Source organism: Neopelma chrysocephalum, unplaced genomic scaffold, assembly GCF_003984885.1.
Source record: "Neopelma chrysocephalum unplaced genomic scaffold, ASM398488v2 Primary Assembly neopelma1_142, whole genome shotgun sequence".
Lineage (NCBI taxonomy): Eukaryota > Metazoa > Chordata > Aves > Passeriformes > Pipridae > Neopelma > Neopelma chrysocephalum.
This window is the reverse complement of record NW_020897804.1, coordinates 866,004-889,556: the sequence shown is the minus strand read 5'-3', so window position 1 is coordinate 889,556 and position 23,553 is coordinate 866,004. Positions and strand designations below refer to the sequence as shown.

The 23,553-nt window shown below is 45.5% G+C and overlaps 1 protein-coding gene across 1 annotated transcript; it reads right to left on the bottom strand.

The window, feature by feature from the left end:
• Nucleotides 1–19,000: 19,000 nt before the first annotated feature.
• LOC113975681 (coiled-coil domain-containing protein 42-like) lies at nucleotides 19,001–22,826 on the bottom strand. The gene is made up of 7 exons (XM_027699936.1): nucleotides 22,352–22,826; nucleotides 21,905–22,010; nucleotides 21,673–21,777; nucleotides 20,939–21,136; nucleotides 20,357–20,578; nucleotides 19,645–19,803; nucleotides 19,001–19,190 (listed from the first exon to the last, which is right to left on the bottom strand). Exons 1-7 carry the CDS (start codon nucleotides 22,426–22,428, stop codon nucleotides 19,020–19,022), a joined length of 1,038 nt encoding a protein of 345 aa, XP_027555737.1. The 5' UTR covers nucleotides 22,429–22,826; the 3' UTR covers nucleotides 19,001–19,019.
• Between the last annotated feature and the right edge of the window lie 727 nt (nucleotides 22,827–23,553).

The window sequence follows — 23,553 nt, the reverse complement described above, 5'->3', positions numbered from 1 at the left end:
GAAAAGCAAGTTCAAGTCCCATCAAGCAGAGGAAAATCACTCATGGGAGTCTCCCATATCCCAGGTGAATACTTTAATTATTGGCCTAGGCATGGGGAGGAGTGGGGAATGCACAGCATTACGCTTTCTCCAGCTCTTCAAGAGGCAGAAGTGATTAACTCTTCTTGCACATCAGACCAAGCTTTGGGCCTCCAGTCATAACAGACACACAGAAGTAACTTCCAAAGGCAGTGGTAGACACTTCTCTGAGGTGGTGAGGGTGATAAAGGTCCTATTAAACTTCTGCTGTGGTCATTGGTCAGATATGAGCTTCTCCAGGAGGCAAGTACAACCACTGAAGATGCAAATTTCCCTCCTGAGGAATCTGTCTCTTCTCACTGAAGGAAGAGGGATCCCTGGCCAGCAGAATACTAAGGCAAGGAGCATTCTCTGGTGCTGAAACAAAGTGGGATGAATCACAGAATCATCAAATGGTTTGGGTTGGAAGTGGGAAATCCGGGTACTAAATCTCAGTGTTTCCTTGGCCTTTCCCCTTGTGACATTCATTAATATACCACCTTGTACAATGCTTGTTGCACTGTGTGGATGCTCAGTTTCAGTGCATAAAGATTATTCACGCTGTGACCTGTACCTTTGGCCAGATGAGAGCACTAACATATGTAAAGGACTGAGCCAAGCTCTTGGAAGCTGATGGGAAAGAAAACAAGCTATTATGCTGACATAGCACTTTAATATGGAGTAATCAAGAAAAAAAGCAATGCTAACACGGCTTGAGCATGCTTGAATTATGTAATGCTAACACTGAAGTGCCTTAAAAATGGTGGGAGGAATCCCTTTTCCTCAGAGTTCAGAAGATGGTGCCTTGGACTAGCTGGGAGTGGAATACTGCCAGGACAGGACAGCAGAACCTTTCCAAGTCTGTTGAGTAACTAGTTTTCACCAGTTTAACAAAGAAAGCTTTCAGCATGTAGATACAATGATGGCACAACTCAAGGAGATAAAAGGAGAAAGCTAATGTGCACAGTCAAAACAGGCTAGTCTGAGTCAGTTTGTTATGGTGGATGTACCTGAGATCAACCAAATGTGATTTGAAGATTCCTTGAGTAATCTTATGCAGCAAACCTGGCTAATGGCTGTGCTTTGGTTTTGTGCAAGTTCACACAGTCACAGCCAGAGGAAAAATAACAATAAAAATAATTTTGCTTTGTATAGGTTAGTCTAGAACAACAACAAAAATACTGAGGTTCCTCAGGGAAAAGGCCTTCTTAAGCAAAGTTACTGATTACAGCTCACATTGACCCGGTGTCTCTACACCCCCAAGAGATCTAGGTTCAGTGACTCAGGCTTTTCACCAACAGCTCATGCCCAAGATCATCATGCAAGCAAGGGTGCAATGATAGCAAAGGAGTCTCAGCCATAAGTGACTGACAGTCCTTCTGATACCTTCCACCAGCAACCAGAGCAAACACCTACTGAGTTCCTGGAAAGCATCTCACTCATTTCAGTGGTCTTTGGATCCTGTCCCAAAGGGGAAAGCAATTTCCATCACAGAAATATGCCTGCCACCAAGCTCATTTATTGCTGCTTTGTTTAAATTTACTACAGAGACACAGTAAAATCCCAGAAATCATCCAGTGTCAACAGGTTTCAGCTGGAGTGATTAACCAAATCCCAGGAACTTGGAGAGCAAGTGTATTAATGTCTTCTGGCCACTAAATCTTTCCTGCCAGGCAATAAAAGAGCCAAAAAAGCTAAATAGTTAGGAAGTTAGCACAATGACTCCAAATCCCAAAGAGGGTTCCCTAATTGTTTACAGAAGATAGACTGCAGTGAAGGGATGATTAGAAATATGTCAGCTGCAGGCCTTTGATAGCAGCAAATCTGTCTTGGCAGGGGGAGGAATAGACTACAGAGAGGAACACTAACAGCAGTCGTACAGGCAGAGGGCAAAGTACTCACTGTGCAGTCTCACAGATTTTGCAGTCCAGCAAACATCTACTGCATGGGCCTAAATGAAAGACTGCATCAGACATATGCCTGAATTTTGCATAATGGGGAACAAACTAAAAAGAATTTGACACACCGTGGAGCCAGCTGGGTCCGCCCATCCAGCTGATGAAGCTCCTTGGGAGCAGCACTTGCGCATAGCTGCTGCTGGAGCAAATGCTGGGCAGCAGGGATCCAGGGCAGCCCGTGCCATTGCAGCCCTGAGAAATGAAGGCAAACTTGGGTAGCATCCGATTCTGGACCTTGTTGGTGTCCTTTGTATTCAATGGCATGGGGACAGCCAGGGGACCAGCTCAACATCTGGAGTGCTTGATTGGTGTCACCAGTGACTACACAGTAAAATGAATTTTTACAACCATTTTAACACATTTGGGCCAGTGCAACGTATCCAGGGCTGTGATGCTCATCTCTGGCAGGGCTGCAGCCCACTGCTAAGTGTCTATTGCCACCTATACACAGCTTTGTGCCAGACCATGCAAACTAAAGCACATGACAAGCTTACAGAAGCAGGTGGAGGTTGCAGGGCCACTTTACCTATCTAAAAAAATCAAGGTCAACCCCCACCATTCACGTGAGTTTCTCTGACTGTTGCATCTCACCACTCCAGCTGTGCCAGGCACCATGTGAAGAAGCTCAAGGCATCTATCAGAAGCACAGCCAAGCAAACACACATGCAGATATCCCCATGCCAAGAGGCTGATAATGTTGTTTCTCTTTCTTTCATGGCTTCCAGATTCAATTGGCTCTGTTTCTATGAGATATTTTATTTTTCTGATTTTCAGAAAACCCTGCCTGAAGCCCTTTAAACAGTTTCCATACATGCCGGGACTCAGGACTGGTCACAGCAGTAAAGTATGGATTCTCAAGGGAGAAGGAAATAGGAATGAGTTGTATTAAATGCTAACAGGGTACTTTAATGAGTCCTCTGGGCATGGGTCCATGAAGTTTGCTGCACCTCAGCCTGACTGACCTAGCTTGTGTGCCCCTTGGTGTCCCCTGAGACCAAGCAGTCCCAGGCTCTCCAGTTACACTGACCAGCCAGAGACAAGGCACTTTGCCTTACTGTAGCCCCTTGAGACACACAGACCTCATAGCTGGTACTGGGAATTTCTGCCAGTGACTTCAAAGAGGGCAGGATTCAACTCATCGTTTGAAGCCCAGCCCCATTCCCTGTCCTTAGGCAAGTGGAGGAGCCATGAGAACAGCCCAGAAACCTCAGCTGCTTCAAAGAACATCTGCCTACCTTGGGAATTAAGAAGTGCCCTAAAAACACGCCTCCCCTCTGCACCTGCAAAGCACTGGAGACCCGTCTGTGCTGCGTGAGATGAGATGAATGCCCATGCCCTATTTGCCAACTGAACGGTCCTCAAATGTCTGAGTCCCTGCTATTCCACATCCCATCCCAGCTCTTCCCACTGTGTACTGCCACCAAAGCTGTGCCAGCCAAAAGGTTTTACTTGAATAAAGGCATAATCCTGTTTAGGATATGTGCCATGATAGTTTGGCTTCCCTGACATCAGTGGTAGAAAAACACCATAGAAATGTTTTTGTAACATTATGGCATTCTCCTCTTAATTAATACTTCACTGCACTAATTCAGCCTATTTTGCTGCTTGTAGGTCATCAGTACAAAGTCACTCAGCCCCAAAGGGGTTCGCAATTCCCATGTTTTCCCACCATGCAGTGTTCCTCCCCACATCCTGTCCCACCCGAGCGTGAGGTCAAGCAGCGTCCTCATTTCCCTAGGAAGTCCACAGAGGCATTTTGCAAATGAAGCGATATGATGCCTAAAAGTCCAAATAAAACAGGGCAAGGGGCAGTTCCCCAAACCTAGGCACACAGGAGAAGCTGTGTCTGAGTGAATGTTCTCCGCATCCCAAGAGGATGAGTTCTGGAAACAGCTCATGTGTTCCCCAGATGGTGCCAAGGCACCATCTTGGAGAGTGTGAGTTTATGCAGACCAAATCCATGCTAGGGCATTTGCTACCACTGACACTGTGTGGATGGTCACAGGCCAGGGCACAAGACCGCATTTTGGCCACTCATGTCTACTGGTGGCCACAGAACAGTGGGACCTGCCCCTGCTGACCTCATGCTGCCAAGTCAGTGTGTGTGACTTGTTAGACATAGAGTTTAGAAAAGCAAAGGCACCACACTTGCTGTATGAAAAAGACCCAAAGAGAAGTTCTAAAGAAGTCTGGAGACACTTCATGACTCCTTGGTGGAGCTGGTCCAGGGTGCCACTGCACGAGGCAGAATGTAGCCTTGGAAAATCTCCTTTTTTGGCTCTGGGACTCTGTTCCCCATCTACCCAATGGGAAAACCAGCACGTTCCCTTCTAACAGGGGTTGTTAGAGTTGTACATCAAAGAATACAAGGTGTCCAGGCACTGTGGGGATGGGAACCACATGAGCACCCAACCTGAGATGAAAACACAAAGAAAACCCATTTTCAAACAGAAATAATCTAAGTCAGTTTTGTCATCTCCAACTTCAAAGATAGAAGCTCCAATATTTTGTCTGCTTGGGAAGTGGAAAAACATTCTTCTTGTCCAATACAAATCCATGCCAACGGCAGACAAAATTTTGGCCTATTGAATTAATTAGCTTAGTTTTTAATTAAGGTTCCAAATTTCACCCAGCCTGGCTTAGGGCATGTCTACACAGATGGGTGCAGACACACATGATCTCCTCTGTCTGCCTTTCAAGCCAGCTCGACTCGAGCTGGCTTCAGCATCACACTGTGTGCACATGAGCTATCTGGCTACTTGAGGGGAGCTAAAACAGTCAGGGTGGAATATTTAAGCCCAGCACTACATGAACATGGTTTCATGGCTTCTCGATGAAGCTGGCTTGTGCCCAGTTGGCTTGGAGAGCAAGAGAGGAGTTCACATCTGTTTGCATCCATGCATGCAGGCATGCCCTTATATGCCTGTTTTCAAGTTTACTTAATATCTTTTTATTTGGCCACCCACTACTGACTGGAAGTGTTTTCATGACAGGTTTTAGAAATGGCATAGTTTACCATTTTACTGTTTCCTTGTACTGTGTAAAGCCAAATTATTGCGGTGTTCACAATAATCAACCAAAATCAAGAATAGAAACATATATTACTATAACAGCATTAAACAGCAACAAATTAATTAAATTTGTAATATGTTTTTGTTTCTGATAATCACAGGTGCTATTTACAGCACAGGTTTTATTTCATATGTGGGTGTAAGCAATGATCTATTACTTTGGCAAATTCTTCTAAAAATAGCACATTCATCAGTTCTTACTTCAATAAATATTCCACCAGAGTCAAATCTACGAGACATGGAAGCATCCATGGAATGGAGGCAGTCACAGGAAAACAAACCATCCCCATTTCATCTGTATTAATGTTCAGCCAAGTTCAGGATAAACACACACAGAGAAATACAGCTGAAACCATCTCAGTATTTACTATGATCAGTTTTCATCACAGGCCACAGACTTGTTCAGAGTGAGCCCAGTCACTGGAAAGGAATCCTCTGAACACAGAATAATAGGAAATACAAAAAAAGTGTACAGAGGAAAAATCTTTTCACTGGAACACAAATCATTCAAAATCACAGGGACTTAATTTACAATGAATTCAGTAATTTACTCAAGGAAGGAGGAAACTTGCAATAATTCATTTGAAGTGGCTTTCTTTGCATAAACATTGACCAAGATAAAGCTTATCAGAGGCATTCTTATAGCTTTTGTGTGCAGTTGTATTAGTCCATGGAGTATAACTTATTTGGCAGTCAACATGCTATTCTGATACAAAACATACAAGCAAACTAAGCATAATTAACCATTTGTTGTCCAGTGCTGGAGTAATGCCAGTGCTCCTTGTCACTCTCAACCAAAGTGTTTGCTCATGACTTAGGTATCATGATAATATTGCCAAGAAAAGGCAAAAAGAAAGTTCCTGCCAAAATAACAAAGTCACTGGGGAGAGAAATTATAAGGAGAGGCTTGCAGGATTTGTCCCGTTGGAAAAAAACAGGACCGCAAAACACGTCTTGTAGCACTACAACTTTCTTCTCAACAGCAGCATTTTCAGGCCTTTATTCGAGGCAGCCCCATAAATTCAAGCACATGGGCATTCTCAGGGGACAGCAGCTCTCAGAACCGCTTTGGGAGTGGTGGAGATCCGGTAGATTTGCCAGTCACACTGGAACGTTTTGCTGCTGGTGTCAGGGCCAGAGAGCAACAACTTGGACAGCGATCAGGAGAGAAATCAGCATTCACCATTAGCCCTTACAATAACACAAATAGGAATTGCAGTAAAGGATCAAAGCAACATCCAGCCAGTCACTACTGTTGAAAAGAAACAGATGTTTCATTGAACGGTAACAGAACAAGCCCACCAAAACTCTAATGTTTTATGTTCCTCTTGTAGCCTATTCCTCTGCTGTGTGCCTGTACTCTTCAGCCTACTGTGACCCTCCAAAATCAGTAAGAAGCCTGAACGACTGAAATACAGATAGGTCTGACCCTACAGGAGGTCTCCATCCATCCTCAGATACTCCATGGACAAGAAGTAGGAAAGGTTAATGGCTTGAACATCTGTGTGGGGGCAGGAGATGTTTCTACAGCACCAAATCCTGATGCAGCCCCCAGGCTCAGAGAGACAAGGAAGATAAAAACAAGAGACATGTTCTTCTCTCATGTTTGCTATGGTCACCACTTACTGGAGCTTAATCCAAGCTTTTCAGAGCTCACAAGAAGTAAATTAACAGGGCTGGACACTGCAGCTGCCAAAACAAAAGTTTATTCTACATTCATGAGAATTAAAATTACTTGAGAGCTCAGCCAAAATCTCTTCGAAGGGGACAAATTTTCTGACCAGCTGTAGAAGAAAATACCCCAGTCATAGGAGAGGACTGTAACTAAACAGTTATTCAAGTTTGACTGAAAGGAGTTGGCCTGCAGAGATTATTGATTCCTTTTTCGTAGACGATGTGCCTTACAAGACTGAGGGTTTGAAGGGCTGTGGGACAAAGTGGGCAGGAGAGCTTGAGAGAGTTTAACCAATAAGATGACCATGGGAACTGCTCTCCTCACTGACCAAAGCTTAAGGTAAAGTAATGCCTCTAACTGTAGCAGGATATCCAGTGGGTTTGATGAATTTCAACTTCTGTCCTTGGACACAGAATGGTAGAGTTTGATGCAAGGTGAATGAAGAGACACTTGCTTAAGCCAACTTCTCCTCTGAGGACCAACCCCATGGGTCTTTTCTGGGGACACTAGGTACCAGTGGAATCTGTATTTTCATTAGCTTCGCTGTACCTTCAGTCAGGTCCTACACCTGTGTTTCAGCTGGGTACCCAGCACAGGCTGAAGACCACACAACCCCAAGCTCACTACTCATCTTAATTGCATGGACTCCAGCTCATGATCAGTTCAAGACAAGCTTTGGGGAGCAAAGATTCCAGTATGCAACCACTCACAGCACAAGCAGATTGGCCACAGTGTACTTTTCAACCTACCACCTTTTATTCCTCTGTTGAGGTTAATCAGCCTCAAGGACCTCAACAGAACCTGCCACTTAGATGACTAGAAAATGTAGGTTAATATGCTGTTGTAGAGCAGGAGCACACACGTTTGCAGACATGCAGGTAATGTAGCTGCTCTGTGGAGCTGCATATCCAGGTGAAGAAACAGTCTGAGATTTGCTCATCATTTGGTCCCTGACCCAAAGGATGGTCTGGCCCGTCCTGCCTGCTCAAGGGACACAAATGCACTGGGCTGTTGGATGCTTCCTGCTACATCATCTGTGCTACTGTGGCCCAAGCAAGGGGGGCTGATACTGACACCCTCTCAACTCCTTTGCCACATAAAGGAATATGAAAAGAGAAGAGCAGATAATGCTCTCTCCACAGCACTCCCACAAGTTTTTGCAACAACGTGCTAGAACTGTTAGTTTGTATTGGTTCTTCAAAAGACCTTTGCAAGAAGCTCATTCTTTGCACATCAATAAAGAGGAGGATTATTTTGGTGTCTCATTTCTCTTTGAGCTAGTTGTTTGTCCCCTGTGAGCACCTAAGCATGGTGGGAGCTGTACCAACTTCCCACCTCATAGGTAGGTGAGTAGATATTTGTTGTCAATTATCACCCAACCCACAATTGCCTTTCCTCGCTGCCTCTTGGGAAACCACATCTGTGCCTTGTCTCCTAAAGGATCTTACAGCAATTTCTCTGACTCATGTAAGTTATTTCACTGTAGAAACAACTCCATCCCTTCTGGAACTGAATATAGCTCCACATTCACTGTCAAGATCTACCCAAATCTTCTACCAGGATTAGTTCCACTAGCAAATACCTGTCTGCAATTTACTGCCTGCTGTCAATCTAGAAAGTTTTTCCTTGCTTTTATCAGGAATGTCTTGTCCTTCCATCTATGGACTCCATCCATGGCGAATAACCCTGTCCTATCCCATCCAGGCAGTTCTCTCCAGATCAGGAAAGATATGCAATACTCACAACTGGAACACTTGAGGTTTTTTCATGCTCCACAGTTGCCAAAATAAACTCTCCATGAGATAGAGGCAAAAAAATTACTAACAGAGTGAGTTATGCTCTGATTGCTGCATTCCTCTCAGCATTCCCTGGGGCTTTCTTGCTGCACAGCCCTTCGAGGAAGGGCCCTGCATGCTGGGTTTGTTGTGTACCCTTTTCAGGATTTAACTCTAGCAACACCTTAAGGCAGATCATGAATGAATGAGCAGATTAATGAATACAAAATACGAGCAAACAAAGTGTGCTCAGTACAGCTCCTGATTTGCTTTATCCCACACTTGCTGGGCCAGGCTGAGAGGTGGGGATATGTGTTTGTGACTCAGCAGGTTCATGCTGCAAGAAAGCATCTATCTTCCTGTTGGGTTTGAATTACTCACTATTCTGTTTTCTTTGCTTCTTTTTGCCTGCACTAAAAGGAAAACCAAAAGCTCTTCTATGATCATGATGTTCTCTTTTCTTCATCTTCCTACCAGGATGGTTCCCCTCAGCCCCCTCTCTGAGGCCAGTATGCCAGGCTCTGGGCTATATGAGGCCATGCCACTCATCCTACTCATAATACAGTATTCTCCCTCTTTAGTCTCCACCTCATTCCTTTCCCTCACCTCTATTTGTTTTCCCAACTGATGAAACACACAGAGCAAAGCCTTTCCTCGCCTACAACCCTTTCCTGGTTAAAGCCGTCATTGAAAACACTTTTCATGACCTGCACTAACCAGACCTTCTCATGTCATCATATTCAGCTGTTTCATTCCTGTGGCTTTAGTCACTTTTTCAATAATTGTTTCACCCCTTTACAGGTATGGAGACCTGAATGACTGGTTCATTCATTCCCTAAACATCTTCATGGTCTTTTTATACTGCAGTGCAGTTTGGACTGCACTTTGCTTCTCCTGGGGTGACATGCTGAAGGACCCACACACTCTCACTGCTGTTGACATCTCACTCTCAGCTCCCCTGGGAACTTTCAGCTATCCAGAATCTTTTTGGATGATCAATTTTATTTCAGTGGCTTGAAAGACCAACACATGGAGAGATGCCCCAGGTGTTTCTCTCTTCCACAGACCTAGTGTTTTGTGATGGACAAATCTCGCAACTCCAGATTCGTTATATTGTATGGACACCTCCCACTAAATACATGATTGAAAGCCTAAGGATTGAAGCCACATAACCATCACTTCCCTGTCCCTTCAGCAGGTTCAATACAGGTTTAAGGTTTGTAAGGGCAGTAAACCTGACATTAAGCAAATACTAAAATCTGCTTTATGCTGCACAAGAATAGACTGTTACCACATGGATGTGGCAGTCACTCTCTTGTCTTGACAAGGTGACCACCATCCTTCTACAAACAGCTGCTAAAAGCCCAGCAGAAAAGCACCTGATCCCCTTCTGCTGTTCCCATGTCTCCATGCTGTGCCCAGGTTGCAGGCACAAGGTACCAGTTGGGCTGAGTGGCCAAAGCAGAGCTTGGAATCTGGGACTTTCAAACACAGATCCCTTGGCAATACTCATGTCAGCCACTTCTCAGTACTGCTGCCTGCAAGAAAGTTACTTGTGATGTCTTTTGCCACGACAACTTGCACCTCTCCATCAGTTGACTACATTCCCTCCCTTCCATTCTTGCTTACAGATATTTTTTTCAACCCAAATAACTTCCATGGCTGGCAGGGGAAAGGCGACCTGACTGTGAAAAGCAAATCTCCCATGGCACTCTGACAGCTGGGTGCAGACCTGTTAGCACTGCCAGGAGCCCATTCCTACAGATGGTGTCTGCTCCCTGCCAGTCTATTAATTTCTATAGAAAGCATTGATCCTACAGCTGGGAGCTGGTGCTGTGTCCAACCCAGGCAAGTCTCCTACTGCCCTGCACAGCCCAGGTCCCCTGACACTGGACACTCGCTGAAGCAGAGAAGAGGATTACTTGCTCATTTGACCTCCTCTATGAATGAAATTGCAGCTCACCATGATGTCTCCAGGCCTGGTTTGGAGGGACAAATCCTCCTTTCCCCATGAATTTGCCTTGAGCAGAGGGTTGCCTGCCTTAATGGGGAAAACGCCTTTCTGCTTTTAACTCTTCATGAAAACAGTTCACGTCCTCTAAAGTATTAGGATATCTGTAACCTTCCAAAATGACATATTGGCTTTCTATTAAACACATTTATGTGCTATTTTTAGGAATGGATGACACAATCTGTATAAAACCTTAAACTGCACAAATATTAATGTTCAGCATAGAAATGCGAGAAGCTTCTGAGCACATCAGAAGCCAGAAAAACACTCTCAAATTAAATGGAAAGTCACTGGGTTGTGCAAGCATTTGGGAATATCCTTGATATCCACTCACCACGGGGTAGATATGAATTGGAACCAAGATCAGCTTTATCTAATCTATAAAGATCATTCACACAAACTCCTGCAGTAGTTCTGGGCTTTGAACATGAGATAATTAGAACCAAAGCAAGCATTTTATTCCTTAAAGCTCATTTCCTTCTGCCAACAGAGCTTCTAAGCCCAGAAGCAGGGTTGCACCTGCAGTGTCAGTAGCTTTGCTAATATATTACAGCAGGGGTTAAGAATCCATTTCTTGACCAAACAGCAAAATTTTTCAGCTGATAGAAAGTTCGTGCTTATGAAAAAAAGTACCTTCAGCAACAGCAAAAGAAGCTGTGAAGATCAAAACAGCCATGTAGGAGCATGATCTGTGCTGAAGCAGCTTTTTGAGTTGTTTGAGGATTTTGAGATTCGCAAGGCTGAGCTAAATGAGGTACGTGTCAGCATAGAGACACAAATCACCATCACTCCAGTGGGCACAGGGAGGTACATGATGGGTTCAAATGCATGAAACTGTCACTCGCAGAGGAAAGAATACAGTTCACAGATCTGTATTTTTAGCCATTAAACAGAGCAGTCAGACTATTACCCTGGCTCTATCTGGTGAGATATTAGGCTGTGATATTTGCTAGTGGACCTGATTTCAAGAGGGAAAATGTATCCCAAGTTTCCAGTGAAGGCAGCTATTTACAGTCTGGGATCCAAGCAGGTCCTGCTTAGCAAGGCATCTTTCTACAAACGAGGCACCAGCAAGAATGTTCCCACCAAGTATGCTGAACCAGTATGCAGGGTCTGTATAAAAGGAAAATTGGAAACTTAACCAAGGCAAACAAAATGAATGGCAGATAGCAAATAAAAACAAATACAAAGGTCTAATTTTATGTATCACTGGAAAATTCCACGGGCTCAAATGTCAAGGTCTCTATATAAATGCAATATAAGCAATAGGGGGCTGATTTTCAAACCTTCTTTCACTGCTTTTACCATCGCCATTTGAGCACCACGGTTTAAAACTATGGCCCTAAGAGTGCAGTACACTCATTAAATTAATTCTGACTGGATATGATATACTGGAAAATATACCTGGTGCAGACATAAATCTGCTGTATTATAGCAGAATAATGACATTATCTTTATATTAATGCACACACACACCTTAGTGCCTCACTGAGCCTCAGTTAATGCCAGTTCTGCTGCACACAGGGGTACAGGCAAGCAGAGATACAGTCTAACGCTTGGTTGGGATGGGGACATGAGTCCCCAAGTAGTCAAATGGGAGATTAACTCACACAAATGCTTTTTATAAAAATTCTTTGCTTAAAATAAAATGCAAAATGAGCAGGTCATTACTGGCAAGCCTTGGCTGTGGGTGCTGAATGAGGGTTTCCATCATACATAGCTGGTGTGTGAGGGGCTGCTGCAGAGTCCAGCCAACAGGGATGCTCCAGGAGCATCCCTACGAAAGCCTCTGATGCTGGGGTTATCAGCACTTTGAAAATCTCACTGAATTACTCAGTTATTTAAATAATTTTTATGTTTCTTTGCACAGACAGACACCGGCAGCATGTCCCTGTCCAGGCTGCAGCTCTGTGCAACACTGCAGGGCAGCTGAAGGACACTTAGCAGCTGCCTGGTGATATCTCCAGCTTCCAGGATATGGGGGGTTTGGGTTTTGATTTTTTTTTAATTTTTATTTTATTTTATTTTATTTTATTTGAGATTCAGATAGAAACATGCTAGGTTGTGCACACTGAGAAAGCTCTGAACCTTGGAGGAAAACCTCTCACATGATCCATGCTGTGTGCATGGCCTGTATACACACTGTACAGGGCTTTTGGTGAACACTTTTACCAGCAAAAGAGTTTTTAACTACAATATATGAGAACTGAAGGCTTTATCAGTATTCCCACCCTGCACCTCTCCAGATACATGTCAGTGAATCTGTAACCTGGAGAGACACATAATGGGATTCCAGTGTCTATCATACAACATTTTGCACCATGTGAACCAAATTCACCAACTACAGAATAGCTCACAGAAATAGTTTGGGTTGGAAGGGACCTTTAAATGTCACTTCCAACCCCAGCAATCAAGTTTAGTTCTATGTCTCTTCTTCCTTGCTGACATGTTGCTGGTAATTATAAAGCAAACTTTTGGGTTGCGCCGACAAAAATGAGCATTACCAGCGCCACAGGGCTGCCAGAACTCTCTGGGGCACCACAGACCAGCAGCTCCTCTTTGCATCCAAAGGAGGAGCAGAGGCACAAGGAAATGGGGCGAGAATTTTCTGGGGTTAGTCTTTGTAATATTAATAATAGTAATGAAAAATCCTGAGCAATTGAAGCAATTCTGAAACCAGAGTTTTGTCTGATGAAACTTACTCATCTTTGCAGAGCTGAAAAAAAAAAAATAAATGAAAACCTTCAAAAACTCATGAGACCAAAAAGAACAGCAATAGGTGGTATGAAATCAAGTGTGTTTGGTCCTGCTATAGCAAGGACCGCCCCACACATGGGTTACATCATGCAGCAGAGAATGACCCCCACTAGGCCGTTCTGGGAGATGAGATAATGCTCCTCATTATCTTGCAGACGTGGAAGGTGTCCTGTGCAGAGACTCAGACGTGGATATTGTCACAGCCCCGAGCTACTCACCCTATATAGTGTGTCAGGAATGCAGGCTCAGCTTTTCAGCCCTTCCAAAGAACCTCTTCCCTCCACCTCAGATGTTTCCAAGAGATTTATAGCAACAACATTACTATGCTTTTCATTAGGCATCAACACCAAGCCTTCCTCGGCTGAAGCCTTCACAGGCTCAGCACAAACCAAGTTTTTAAGCACTTTTGCTCTGTACAGGAGCTTTTTGCAGATGCCTTTATGTAAAGAGCTGTGCTCCAGAAGCCACTTCTAGCTCGGCTCTCTGACAGTAACTTTATTGCACCACAAACTTAAAACATTGTAAAAGATTTATGGCACTTCTAAAAAATGATAGGACAAGAGGAAACAGCCTCAAGGTGCTCCAGGGAAGGTTTAGATTGAATATTAGGAAAAATTTCTGCACTGAAAGGGTGGTCAAGCTTTGGAATAGGCTGCCCAGGGAACTGGTGGAATCACCATCCCTGGAAACATTTAAAAAACATGTAGATGTGACACTTAGGGACATGGTTTACTGCTGGACCTTTCAGGGTTAGGTTAGTGGTTGGACTCAATGATCTTATAGGTCTTTTTCAACCCTAATGATTCTGTGAGTCTGTGATTCTCATGTAACAAATAGACACTGCTTCACAAGGACCATTCCCTGCCCACATTTCAGTGTGTAAAACCGGCTGTGTCTGCTCTATCAACATTCACTGAAGGAATTATAAGAAGTAATAATGGGAGAAAAGTTTCCTATCTTTCCTTAGATGCAGAGATTATTCAGTAATATTTGTCTTAAGTAAGTTTACACACATTTGTGTGCTTTTTTTCCCAGTTGGAAAACCAGCCCAGAAGATTTCATCCCAAAAGCTGAAAATTGTATCAAATTGCTAACCTAAACCACCTTAGAATGCCACTTTATGCCACTTTGTTATGCTAATTAACAGCTACTATTCCCTTAGGCCTAGTAGAATGCTAAACTCTAGTCTCTTATCAGTCTTGCCCCAGAACAAAAGGTTCCTGTGATCCCTCATATTAAGATATTATGCAAAAGTGATACTGTGAATTTTTTTCAATTTTGCAACCCTATGTCTTCAACTCTTTCTGTACTGTGTTTCGGAAGAGCAAGAGCAATCAGACTGACCTTACATGAAAGTTGTCTTTTCCTGAATTCTTGAGCTTTGAAAAAATGTGTAGGGACACTAAGCATTCTATGAGAAGCTGCATACGGAGAGGAAAACTGCACCAGTCAGAAGCACACATCATGTTACGGATCAACTGTATATTTTGTGTTAACATTTTAATAGCTCAATCTTGTGACAAAAATTGCAATGAAGGGAAAAGGGAGCAGACTAAATCTACCCAAGGTGCCATGTTCATGGAGAAAAGCAAACCCTGGTTTATCAATCACAACCCTACTGGTTTATCCATGTCACCCTTCCCTGAGGGACTTTTCCCATGCATGTCTGCTGGACTCCTTCTTCCTTGCCTCTCTCTCAGGTGAGCGTGTGCCCAGAGGGCTCCTGTCCCACTCACCATTTTGCTTCACTGGTACTAGCAGGAGCACTTTACATCTCTGAGATGAAGATAATTTGCTCCAGGTGGAGGGTGTTCCAACTATGCACAGCTCCCAGCCTGACTTTTAGCCCTCCACCCATCAACCGGTGTAAGGTGGAGGCAAAAATGGTCCAAGTTCACCTTCTTGAAGGAATTTCTATTCCAGAAACACCCACCAGGTGTTTCTAATCTCCCTCTTTCCTCACCATGCACTTTAAGGTACACACAATTATATTTATGAAAAATGAATGAAAGTGTCTGTATCAAGCAAGGAATAAGTGAGGGGACTGAGAGAGAAGGGCAGATGTGGAGCAAGACCCCAGTAGCCTCACCATCCAAGGGGGCAGAGGATGAGTGGTGACTTGAACATCTGTCATTCAGCAGCATGGTTTCCTCCTGAATCAGTGATTCACTTGATGCTGTGTGGGAATATCACAGGACACATTTTGGAAGGGTTAGTGAACAAGTGTGAGCAGCTGCTTTGAAAGATTATCCTTTCCTGTCCAGAATTTTATACGTATTAGGATTTAACTCTATCTCATCACTGAACCTACTCTCTTTCAGTTTAAAGTCATTTACCCTCGTGCTATTGCTATAGGCCCTTGTCAAAAGTCTCTATCCAGCCCTCTTATAGCCACACTTTAGGTATTGAAAGCTGCTGTAAAATCTCCCCAGAACCTTTCCTTCTCCAGGCTTAACAATCTTTGTCTCCGTAGCAGAGGTGCTCCAGTCCTTGGAGCACCTTCATGGCCTCCTCTGGACTCGTTCCAACAGCTCCATGTCCTTCTTATGTTGAGGGAACCCAGAGCTGGACACAGTACTCCAGGTGGGATCTCACCAGAGCAGAATAGAGAGGCAGAATCAAATTGGACTGTTGTATTTGTGGGCTGGCAAACAGTATTTTATAGGAACTGTGGAAGGTGTGAGCCTGGCAGAGGACAAACCCAGTCACAGTGTTCCACATTTAGTCCAATGGCTCCAGGTGTTGGGGGGCACAAAAGGCAGTGCTTCATCCCAAATACGTCATGGCCCACAGGAACCTCAGACCTCTGGGGCTCCAGCAGGGCACAGTTACATGTGTAGTGGGGCTCTGGGACCACCCCACCCTGCAGCCCATGATGTAATGTGAGACAAACATCATGTAATCAAAGTAATCTTGGGAATTTATCCCAATTTACTCACATGAAATGACTGGGCTGCACTTGCGCTTGCTGCAATTCCCCGTAACAGTGAAGGGTTTGCTGCACACACCAGGGTTTGAGCTTCCTAATGGGAGAGTGACCCCAAGGCCAAACTGAGCATAGTTGGTCTTAAATCTGTACATAACCCATCCAAGTGGCACGAGGAAGGGGAGTGGATCCAAGTGGCTGCCTGAACCCATGAGAAAGATCTGCGTTGCTGAGGACTAGTGGAGACAGGGTTGGGGTACTCTGCCTCACATTTTTGGGGTTTTTTTCCATTTTTTTAGATTTGATGTCACCAGAGAAGATCACGTGAATAATCTCAAAGTTTAACCAAAGCAGCCCTGTCTCCCTCACACACAGCTCTCTACCACTCCATTTAATTTTTACAGTTTTTTCTTCCCTAAAATGTCCAATAATGTAAACATTTATAGAAAGAGAAGGCTTTTCTTAAGAGACCAATGCTGCATAATTTCCTAGATTGCATTCTTTTCTTTCTCTCTCCTATTTCAGAGAAAGCCACTTTCTTATCCTTGCTATTGCCAACCTCCTACTTACAAGTGAACGAATCCAAAACAAACTCATTAGTTTCAGTGAAGATACTTTGGAATTATTTCCTTATAACTCCGAGTATAACTTTTCTCCGATTTCCTTAACCACTGTATGGATTCCTGTTATGCACTCAGATTTCAGCCTGTGTCCAGCACTCTTAGTAACCCAATTAATGTCACAAAAACTCAGTTATATTAGAACTTAAAGCAGAAACAGAGGCATTGCACTGCCTTGGCTCAGACAATAGTCAGTATTCATCTGGAAGAAGGTGTATGGTTTTTCTTTCTTTCTTTTTTCTTTTTTTTTTAATTTTAAAAGAGGCATTTATGAATTCATAAAAAAAACCCCAAACCAAACAAAAACAAATCCAACAAGAAACAAGATTTTCTATAACTACCTTAGATTTAAGCTTTATTTCCTGACTCATGGCAGTGTGACATGGGGAGGTGCAGACAACTGGACCAGATAGATGTTAAGATAGTGGAAGAAATACCATCTTTTGGAGGTGTAAATTCTGCACTTCTGTATCCTCATTTCAAAAGCATAGCTAGCAAATGGAAATAATTTCCATAATATTCATATCCTCAGCCAAGAGCATTTTAATTAAAGGATTTAATTTGTTGATTTTACCTTTATCATGAAAAGATATTTAAAAAAACCCCAAGGGTAACAATTCACATGACCATTCAATCCAATATATTAAATTTATACCATCCTGAAATTTCCTGCAAGAAAAATCAGACATTCATTCCTGTGTTGGCACAGGGCTCTGAAACTCTCATCTAGTTCTCGTGTAAAATATTAGGTACTGAAATTTGTCTCACTTTTTATTTATGAGCACAATGCACTGCAAAGCACACAGGATACCAACAACAGCTGCATTTCAGCCACATGTGATCCCTGTGGAAATTGGGATTGCTTAGAAGGACGTGTACCAACACACAAAGAGGATTTTTTTTCTTCCTAACTACCCGCCCGCATGCGGGAAGGCAGGGTGTGTATATCAGTATATCTCTGAAGTTTGGAGGAGAGGTAACACCCAGGATTAAAACTGTTACAGGCATGTTATTTCTTGCCATACAACGTGGAAATATCAAAGTTCACACCCTGTTATTTTGGAAGATCAAACCAAGCATAGATGGCAGAACCTGTCTAGCTAAAAAGGGCACCAGTTTGGGACTCATGCTCACTACGCTGAAGCATTTGAATTGCTTTTTTCCCTCAAGATTTAATTCTTCCAAATTATGTCTAGGCCATGCCCTAAAAAAACAGAAATTGCAAGGACACTGTGCCATGGTGAGGATAAGGAAGATGGAAAAACCCTTCTGAATTAGTGTTTGGGAATATGTCCTCAAAGCTCCATTGTTCATCCCCAGATGCTCCATTTCCAGCCCTGCTTCTCCCAAATCCCAGCCAAAGCCTGGGAAGTGCTGAGTATCATTTCTGCATTGCACTGTGCAACATTTCACCAGTCTCAGAGAGTTTTATTTCCTCCTGGAAGCTCTTCTTCCCCCAGGAAGTCCTTTGTCTCAGAACAGGAATAACTGCTGGCGAGCAGGGAGCAAGAGTGTCTGATCAATGGTCTCTTGCCTCAAAATCTGTAAGCTTATGTCATTGGGTCCTTGGTCCAATAAAAGGTCCTCCCCAAAAGACTGTGGAACCTGACCTGAACTCCACAGTGTGTCCCTGGAGCCACTGTTCGTCCTCTTGTTTTGTATTCCTCATGACAGCACATGTGATGAACAGCTAAATGCTTGGTGCAGTAGCTTTGGCTGGTTCATCCATCACCTATGTCTGTTCTCCACACTTTCCCTAACAGCTTGAGGGGGAAGGTGAGCTTTAGTCTGTAACGCATGGCTGTGCAGAGAAATCCATATCCACTGATGTGCTGGGTGTGGTGGAAACTCTCTGAAGCTCTCCTGAAGCACAGCCTCCCCACCCTGTTGTGACATCTCTCTCAAATATATAAGAGCTTAGGCTGAGTGGGACACCCAAATGTGAACACTTGTACTGATCCCTGTTGGAGACTAGATTCCTGTCCCAGCCTGCTCTCATGATCTTGCATGCTTTGCAGGAACACTATCTCCTGCAACCAGAACCCCATCTGCCAGAGGAGGCACCCCAATGGTGTCTGGGGTGAAGCTGTGAGATAGTGTTGCTCTGAAATGTCCAATCCTCCCAGGAAATGAAGAGACACCTTAAAACAGTTTGTTTGTTTGTTTGTTTTAGTCTACAGTATCTGTAGGGTTCTCTTCTTTCCCTTCCCAACCTACTGAAACTTTGTTGTCAGGGCAGGTCAGGTCCCCTTTGGCTTCATCGGTGTAGCTGCTCACTGGCGCTTCTTCTTGTCCCCCATAGAGATGGATGTCTTTGAGGTACTGGATAAACTGCTTTATCTAGAGTGGGAAAGAGAGATGGCAGAGCTCAGCACAGGGATGGGAATAGGAGGCAGAGAGAGATTCATTGGCCCCAAATGTCACCAATCAAACTGAACAGGGGGATAAGCATTTGCCTTGCTGGATCTGCACCACCAGAACGGAGTTTTGTAGGGGAGTCTGCATTCAGAGTATGGGTCAATGAAACCCAGCCTTGGCTGTGGCTTGATCTGCATGCCCTGCATCTCCTGCCCCAGCCTGCCTGGCTCCCACTCCTTTCGCCAGGCAAGGACCCACACCTTGTTCTGCCTCCTCAGAAGAGACAGGTTTGCCTGGTATCCCCTGCCCATTCCCCATGCCCGGGAGAGAAAGGAAGGTGTCTGTTGGGCCTGTGAGCTCTCCCCTCCTTTGGGCAGCTGAGAGACCCTACTGCTCCTCTTTCTGGGCAGGGAGTAAGGCTCTGGCTTGGCTTTACCATGTCCAGCTGTTTGAGGCTGTCATCCGCCGACACGTTACACTCCGCATTCAGCCGCCTGTTGGTGGACTGGAAAAGGTCGTGGATGGCCAGCTTGATGGTCCAAAGTTTCTTGGTTTTCTTGGAAGTTCTGTTCTGGATGTCAGCCCAGCAAGTCTCCTGGAAGGAGAGGAGACATGCAGCTTGGGGGTGTGTCCCAGCAAAGATGCTGCTTCAGCAGTGCATGCCTGGCTTGGAGACCCTAACTTCCACACTCATCTGCCTGGCTAGGAAAAACCCGTCCTTGCCAGGCTGTGCTGGAGGTGGTTCAGCTTGGTGTGATGGAAGCAGATCTGGGAACCACCACAGCTGCTCCTTGCTCCAGGAACCTCCCCATCTCTTTTCCACTCCTGCAGTCCTCACTCTGGCTCCCCACAGGCCCTATTCGTGCTACCCTCAGCAGGGTTGCTGATACCCTGGCAGCAACACATGCCACTGCCACCCTCCTAGACCAGGTGCTTTCCAGCTTTGCCTGATGGCAAACTGGCTCCAGACCTGGTCTGTCATTTTTCCCTCTGCAACCCCGTGGAGGGATGAAATGATGAACCTCCTCCCATCACAAAGACTGCTACTGGGCCCTGCCATGACCCCATTGCTGAAGGATGAGCCATCAGCTGGTCTTGACAGAGACAGGCCTTGGAGATCGTCCCCTCCCTGCCCCACAATTCCTTACCCAGAGGCGGATGTCGGTCTGAGCCTGGTCAAAACGTAGTTTGAGCTGCGACAGCTTACTTTTGTACTGAAGCATCTCAGCTTCTTTCTCTGCCCTATACTGTTCCAGGAGCACCTTGTCTTGCTCAGTCAGTTCCTGGTGCCCCTGTTGTGACTGCAGAAGGTCCTTGTGTGTCCTCACCAGCAACGCGTACCGTGAAGTGATTTCCAGGATGTCCTCAAACTACAGCACAGGATTCCTGGTGTTAGTAACCCCATGTCCTCCCCTCACGAGCTGCAGGTCTTGTTTCATTTGGCACCCTGCCCTTACCAGGGCCAACACCTCCCCCAGATGAGAGATCTTCCCTTCTTCCCCAACTCTAACTATTCTGTGATCCTGTGATTCTCAATGAGACTTCCTTTCCTGCTCTGGTTCTCCTACCCTAACTCTCCTCCTTGCAACTCACCTTGGTTGCAGGGAACTTCTTCCCATTCCATCTGAGGTCTCAAGCATCCAGTGGGTTTGCCTTATCTCTTTTAGTTTCAACACCTACGTAAGGCCCTTCCCAAGACCAAGATCTGTCTCTCTCACATCCAAACTCACCTGTGAGATCTTCACCACATCATCCAGGTATTTCTTGAAGACAGAGTACTTCTGTACTTTTTTGCAGAGTTTCAGGTGCTCTTTTCTGAGGGCTTCCAATTTCATCTTAGCTTTCAAAAGCTCACTCTCCTTTTGCATATTCTCCTCTCTCTCTTTGCTGTCTATCTTCAGAGCTAGGATTCGTACCTCTTCATTTTCCTGGTGGTTTCCCCCATCAACACACACGCATGCACATACAGAGAGAGGGAAAGGAAGGCAAGGAAAGATGGGGCTGGATCACTTAACAGCACTGGAAGGACATACTTCCAGAGAGTAGAGTCTAGTACTGAAGCACCCCAGGAATATTTTCCCTCCCTGTTTCACAGGGCGATCCCTCTTGCATTGACCCTTTGGTCTTGGAGACAGGTGCCTGGGATGACATTCTGATTTTCAGACCTACTTGTTTCTGTCCCTGGAAGACAGTTGGATGCCAACAGTAGTGGCAAGGCTGAGACCTTTCCTGGGGGACATTTGGTGCCCTAAGTAGATCCCACTGGTACAGGACAAGCTCTCTCTCACTCAAGCACTAATAGGGCTTTCTGTGTCTGTGGTACAAAACCTCGTGCCATGCAGTTCCTCTTCCTTACACCTCCAGCTTCAAGGGAGGCTTGAACAGGAGTACTGGCCTGACACTCTCTTCCCCAAGGGAGGGGAGAAGTGGGTGGTGTGGCTCAAGGTCATGTCATCTGGCATACCCGTATGATTTTCCCAGACTTCTGCACGTGGTCTTTCAGCTGAGCCCTCTTGGCGTGCAGGGCCCTCCACCGGTCGACGATGACTTTCATCTTCTCCCTGAAGGCCTGAAGCACCAGAGTGAGGGTGGCATGGCTGCTCTCACCTAAAACCAGTCACCTGCCTGCTGGTGCCCCGCTCCAAAAAACCACAGGCCCTCTCAACCATGCCACAACACCCTCCCATCTTTCTCACCTCATCTTTCTCTGCCAGAGCCTTTTCCATCAGTCGGACTTCCATCTTAGTCTTCAGAAGGTGCATAAATGAAGATGGGGATTCCTCCTCTCTCACTCCCAGTTCCCTGTCACAGAAGTTTTCCTCAAGGTTACATGCTGGGTCCAGTTCCTTGGCAGGGTGTTGGATTGTTCTGGATGTTGGACGGTGTTCCAGGTGGGGCAATCGGGCAGAGCAACCCAACACCATCTCAGACCCCATCTGGCAGCATGGCATCCCCACCCCTCCCCAGTGGGGATCCCCCTGGCAGAGCATGGGGGTGTTACAGGGAGGAACAGGGCTGGGGAAGGGAGGTACAAGAGCAGATAGAAGTGATGGAGATAAAGGATGGGAGTTTGCCATGGCATGGGAAAGAGGGATGGAGAAGACAGGAGAAGAGAATGGAGGCTGATGGAAGAGGCCCCTCACCTGAACAAGTGTGGGAGTTCCACCCTGTAGAGGTTGAGGAAATAGCCTGACATCTTCCCATTGCTCCAGATATCCATGATTGCGGACACCAGCAGGAAACAGAGAGCCCAGGCCCTGCTGGCAATGTCCCTCTCCCAGGTCAGCCCAGGAGCTGCCCTGCAAGCCTGAGGGCCCAGAGGTGTGTGGGAAGCACCGGGCAGGGGATGAGCCCCTCTGCTTTCCTGGGACCTTCCTTGACCTGTGGCCTCTCAAGCCCTGTGGCCCTGCGGCTACTCCAACCCCTGTGCCAGGCCCTGTGGCTACTCAAGCCCTGCAGACCGGCCCTGTGGCTACTCCAACTGCCATAACAGGCCCTGTGGCCACTCCAACGACCATAACAGCCCCTGGCAACTGAATGGTTGCTTGGCAACGGAATGTTTGCTTGGAATTAGGGGGACTGACCACTCTGTCCAGAACCAAGAATTTTGTCATTCCCTTTCTCTCACTTCCTCTCGTTCTTCCTCTGCTAAAATTTGGCCCTCATGCCCTGTGACCTCTGCTGCCTTGGGTGGGTATTTCAGTGCCACATCCTGACAGCCACATCCCACAGTCCCAGTGCTCAGGGCAGGGGGCTTTCTCCTCTCTCTCAAACCCCAGATGGAAACGCTGTTAACCAGGCACATCCTCAGGGATGTGTGATCACTGTACTGCCATGGTGAAATAGTGTCCTTCCCTCACAGCTCTGCTCATTGAGACCAGCTGCTCAATGCTTTCTCTCTCCTAAGTAAAAACACCCTTTTCCAGCCCCTAAGCCCATAGTCCAGTGGGCCATGAAGCTCCTGTGCATGGCTCTAAAAAGAGTGGCTGCTCACTTCACAATAGCAACAAATTGCTCTTGCTGGAGAGTGCAGGGGATAATGCTCCTGGCTGCTCCCTAATGGGTTATTTAAATCCTCCTAATCAAGCAGTGGCAAACCATCACTCCCTGAGAGTGGTTTTCCATTTCCTATTTTTCTTCTGGCCCTTCCTGAAGCCCAGGTCTTCCTGCAGGAGGGTGCCCAACCATCAGGCACCAGGCACACCAATGCAGCCAAATTAAACAGATTTAATGGCTCTTGCAGCGAAAGCTCCAGATTCACATGCATGGGCTCTGCTTCTGGAGTCTGAGGAAGAGAAAGTTTCTTCTACTCAAAAGGAATTTTTTTCCTGTCAGTTATGATAAA

Excerpts from the sequence above, each read along its gene's own strand:
- LOC113975681 (XM_027699936.1), bottom strand. The coding sequence starts at position 22,428 with ATGGATATCTGGAGCAATGGGAAGATGTCAGGCTATTTCCTCAACCTC. Across the intron at positions 21,778-21,904 it reads CTCTGGCAGAGAAAGATGAG|GCCTTCAGGGAGAAGATGAA; the intron begins GTGAGAAAGATG and ends CTGGTGCTTCAG. Across the intron at positions 21,137-21,672 it reads AGTCTGGGAAAATCATACGG|GAAAATGAAGAGGTACGAAT; the intron begins GTATGCCAGATG and ends GGAAACCACCAG.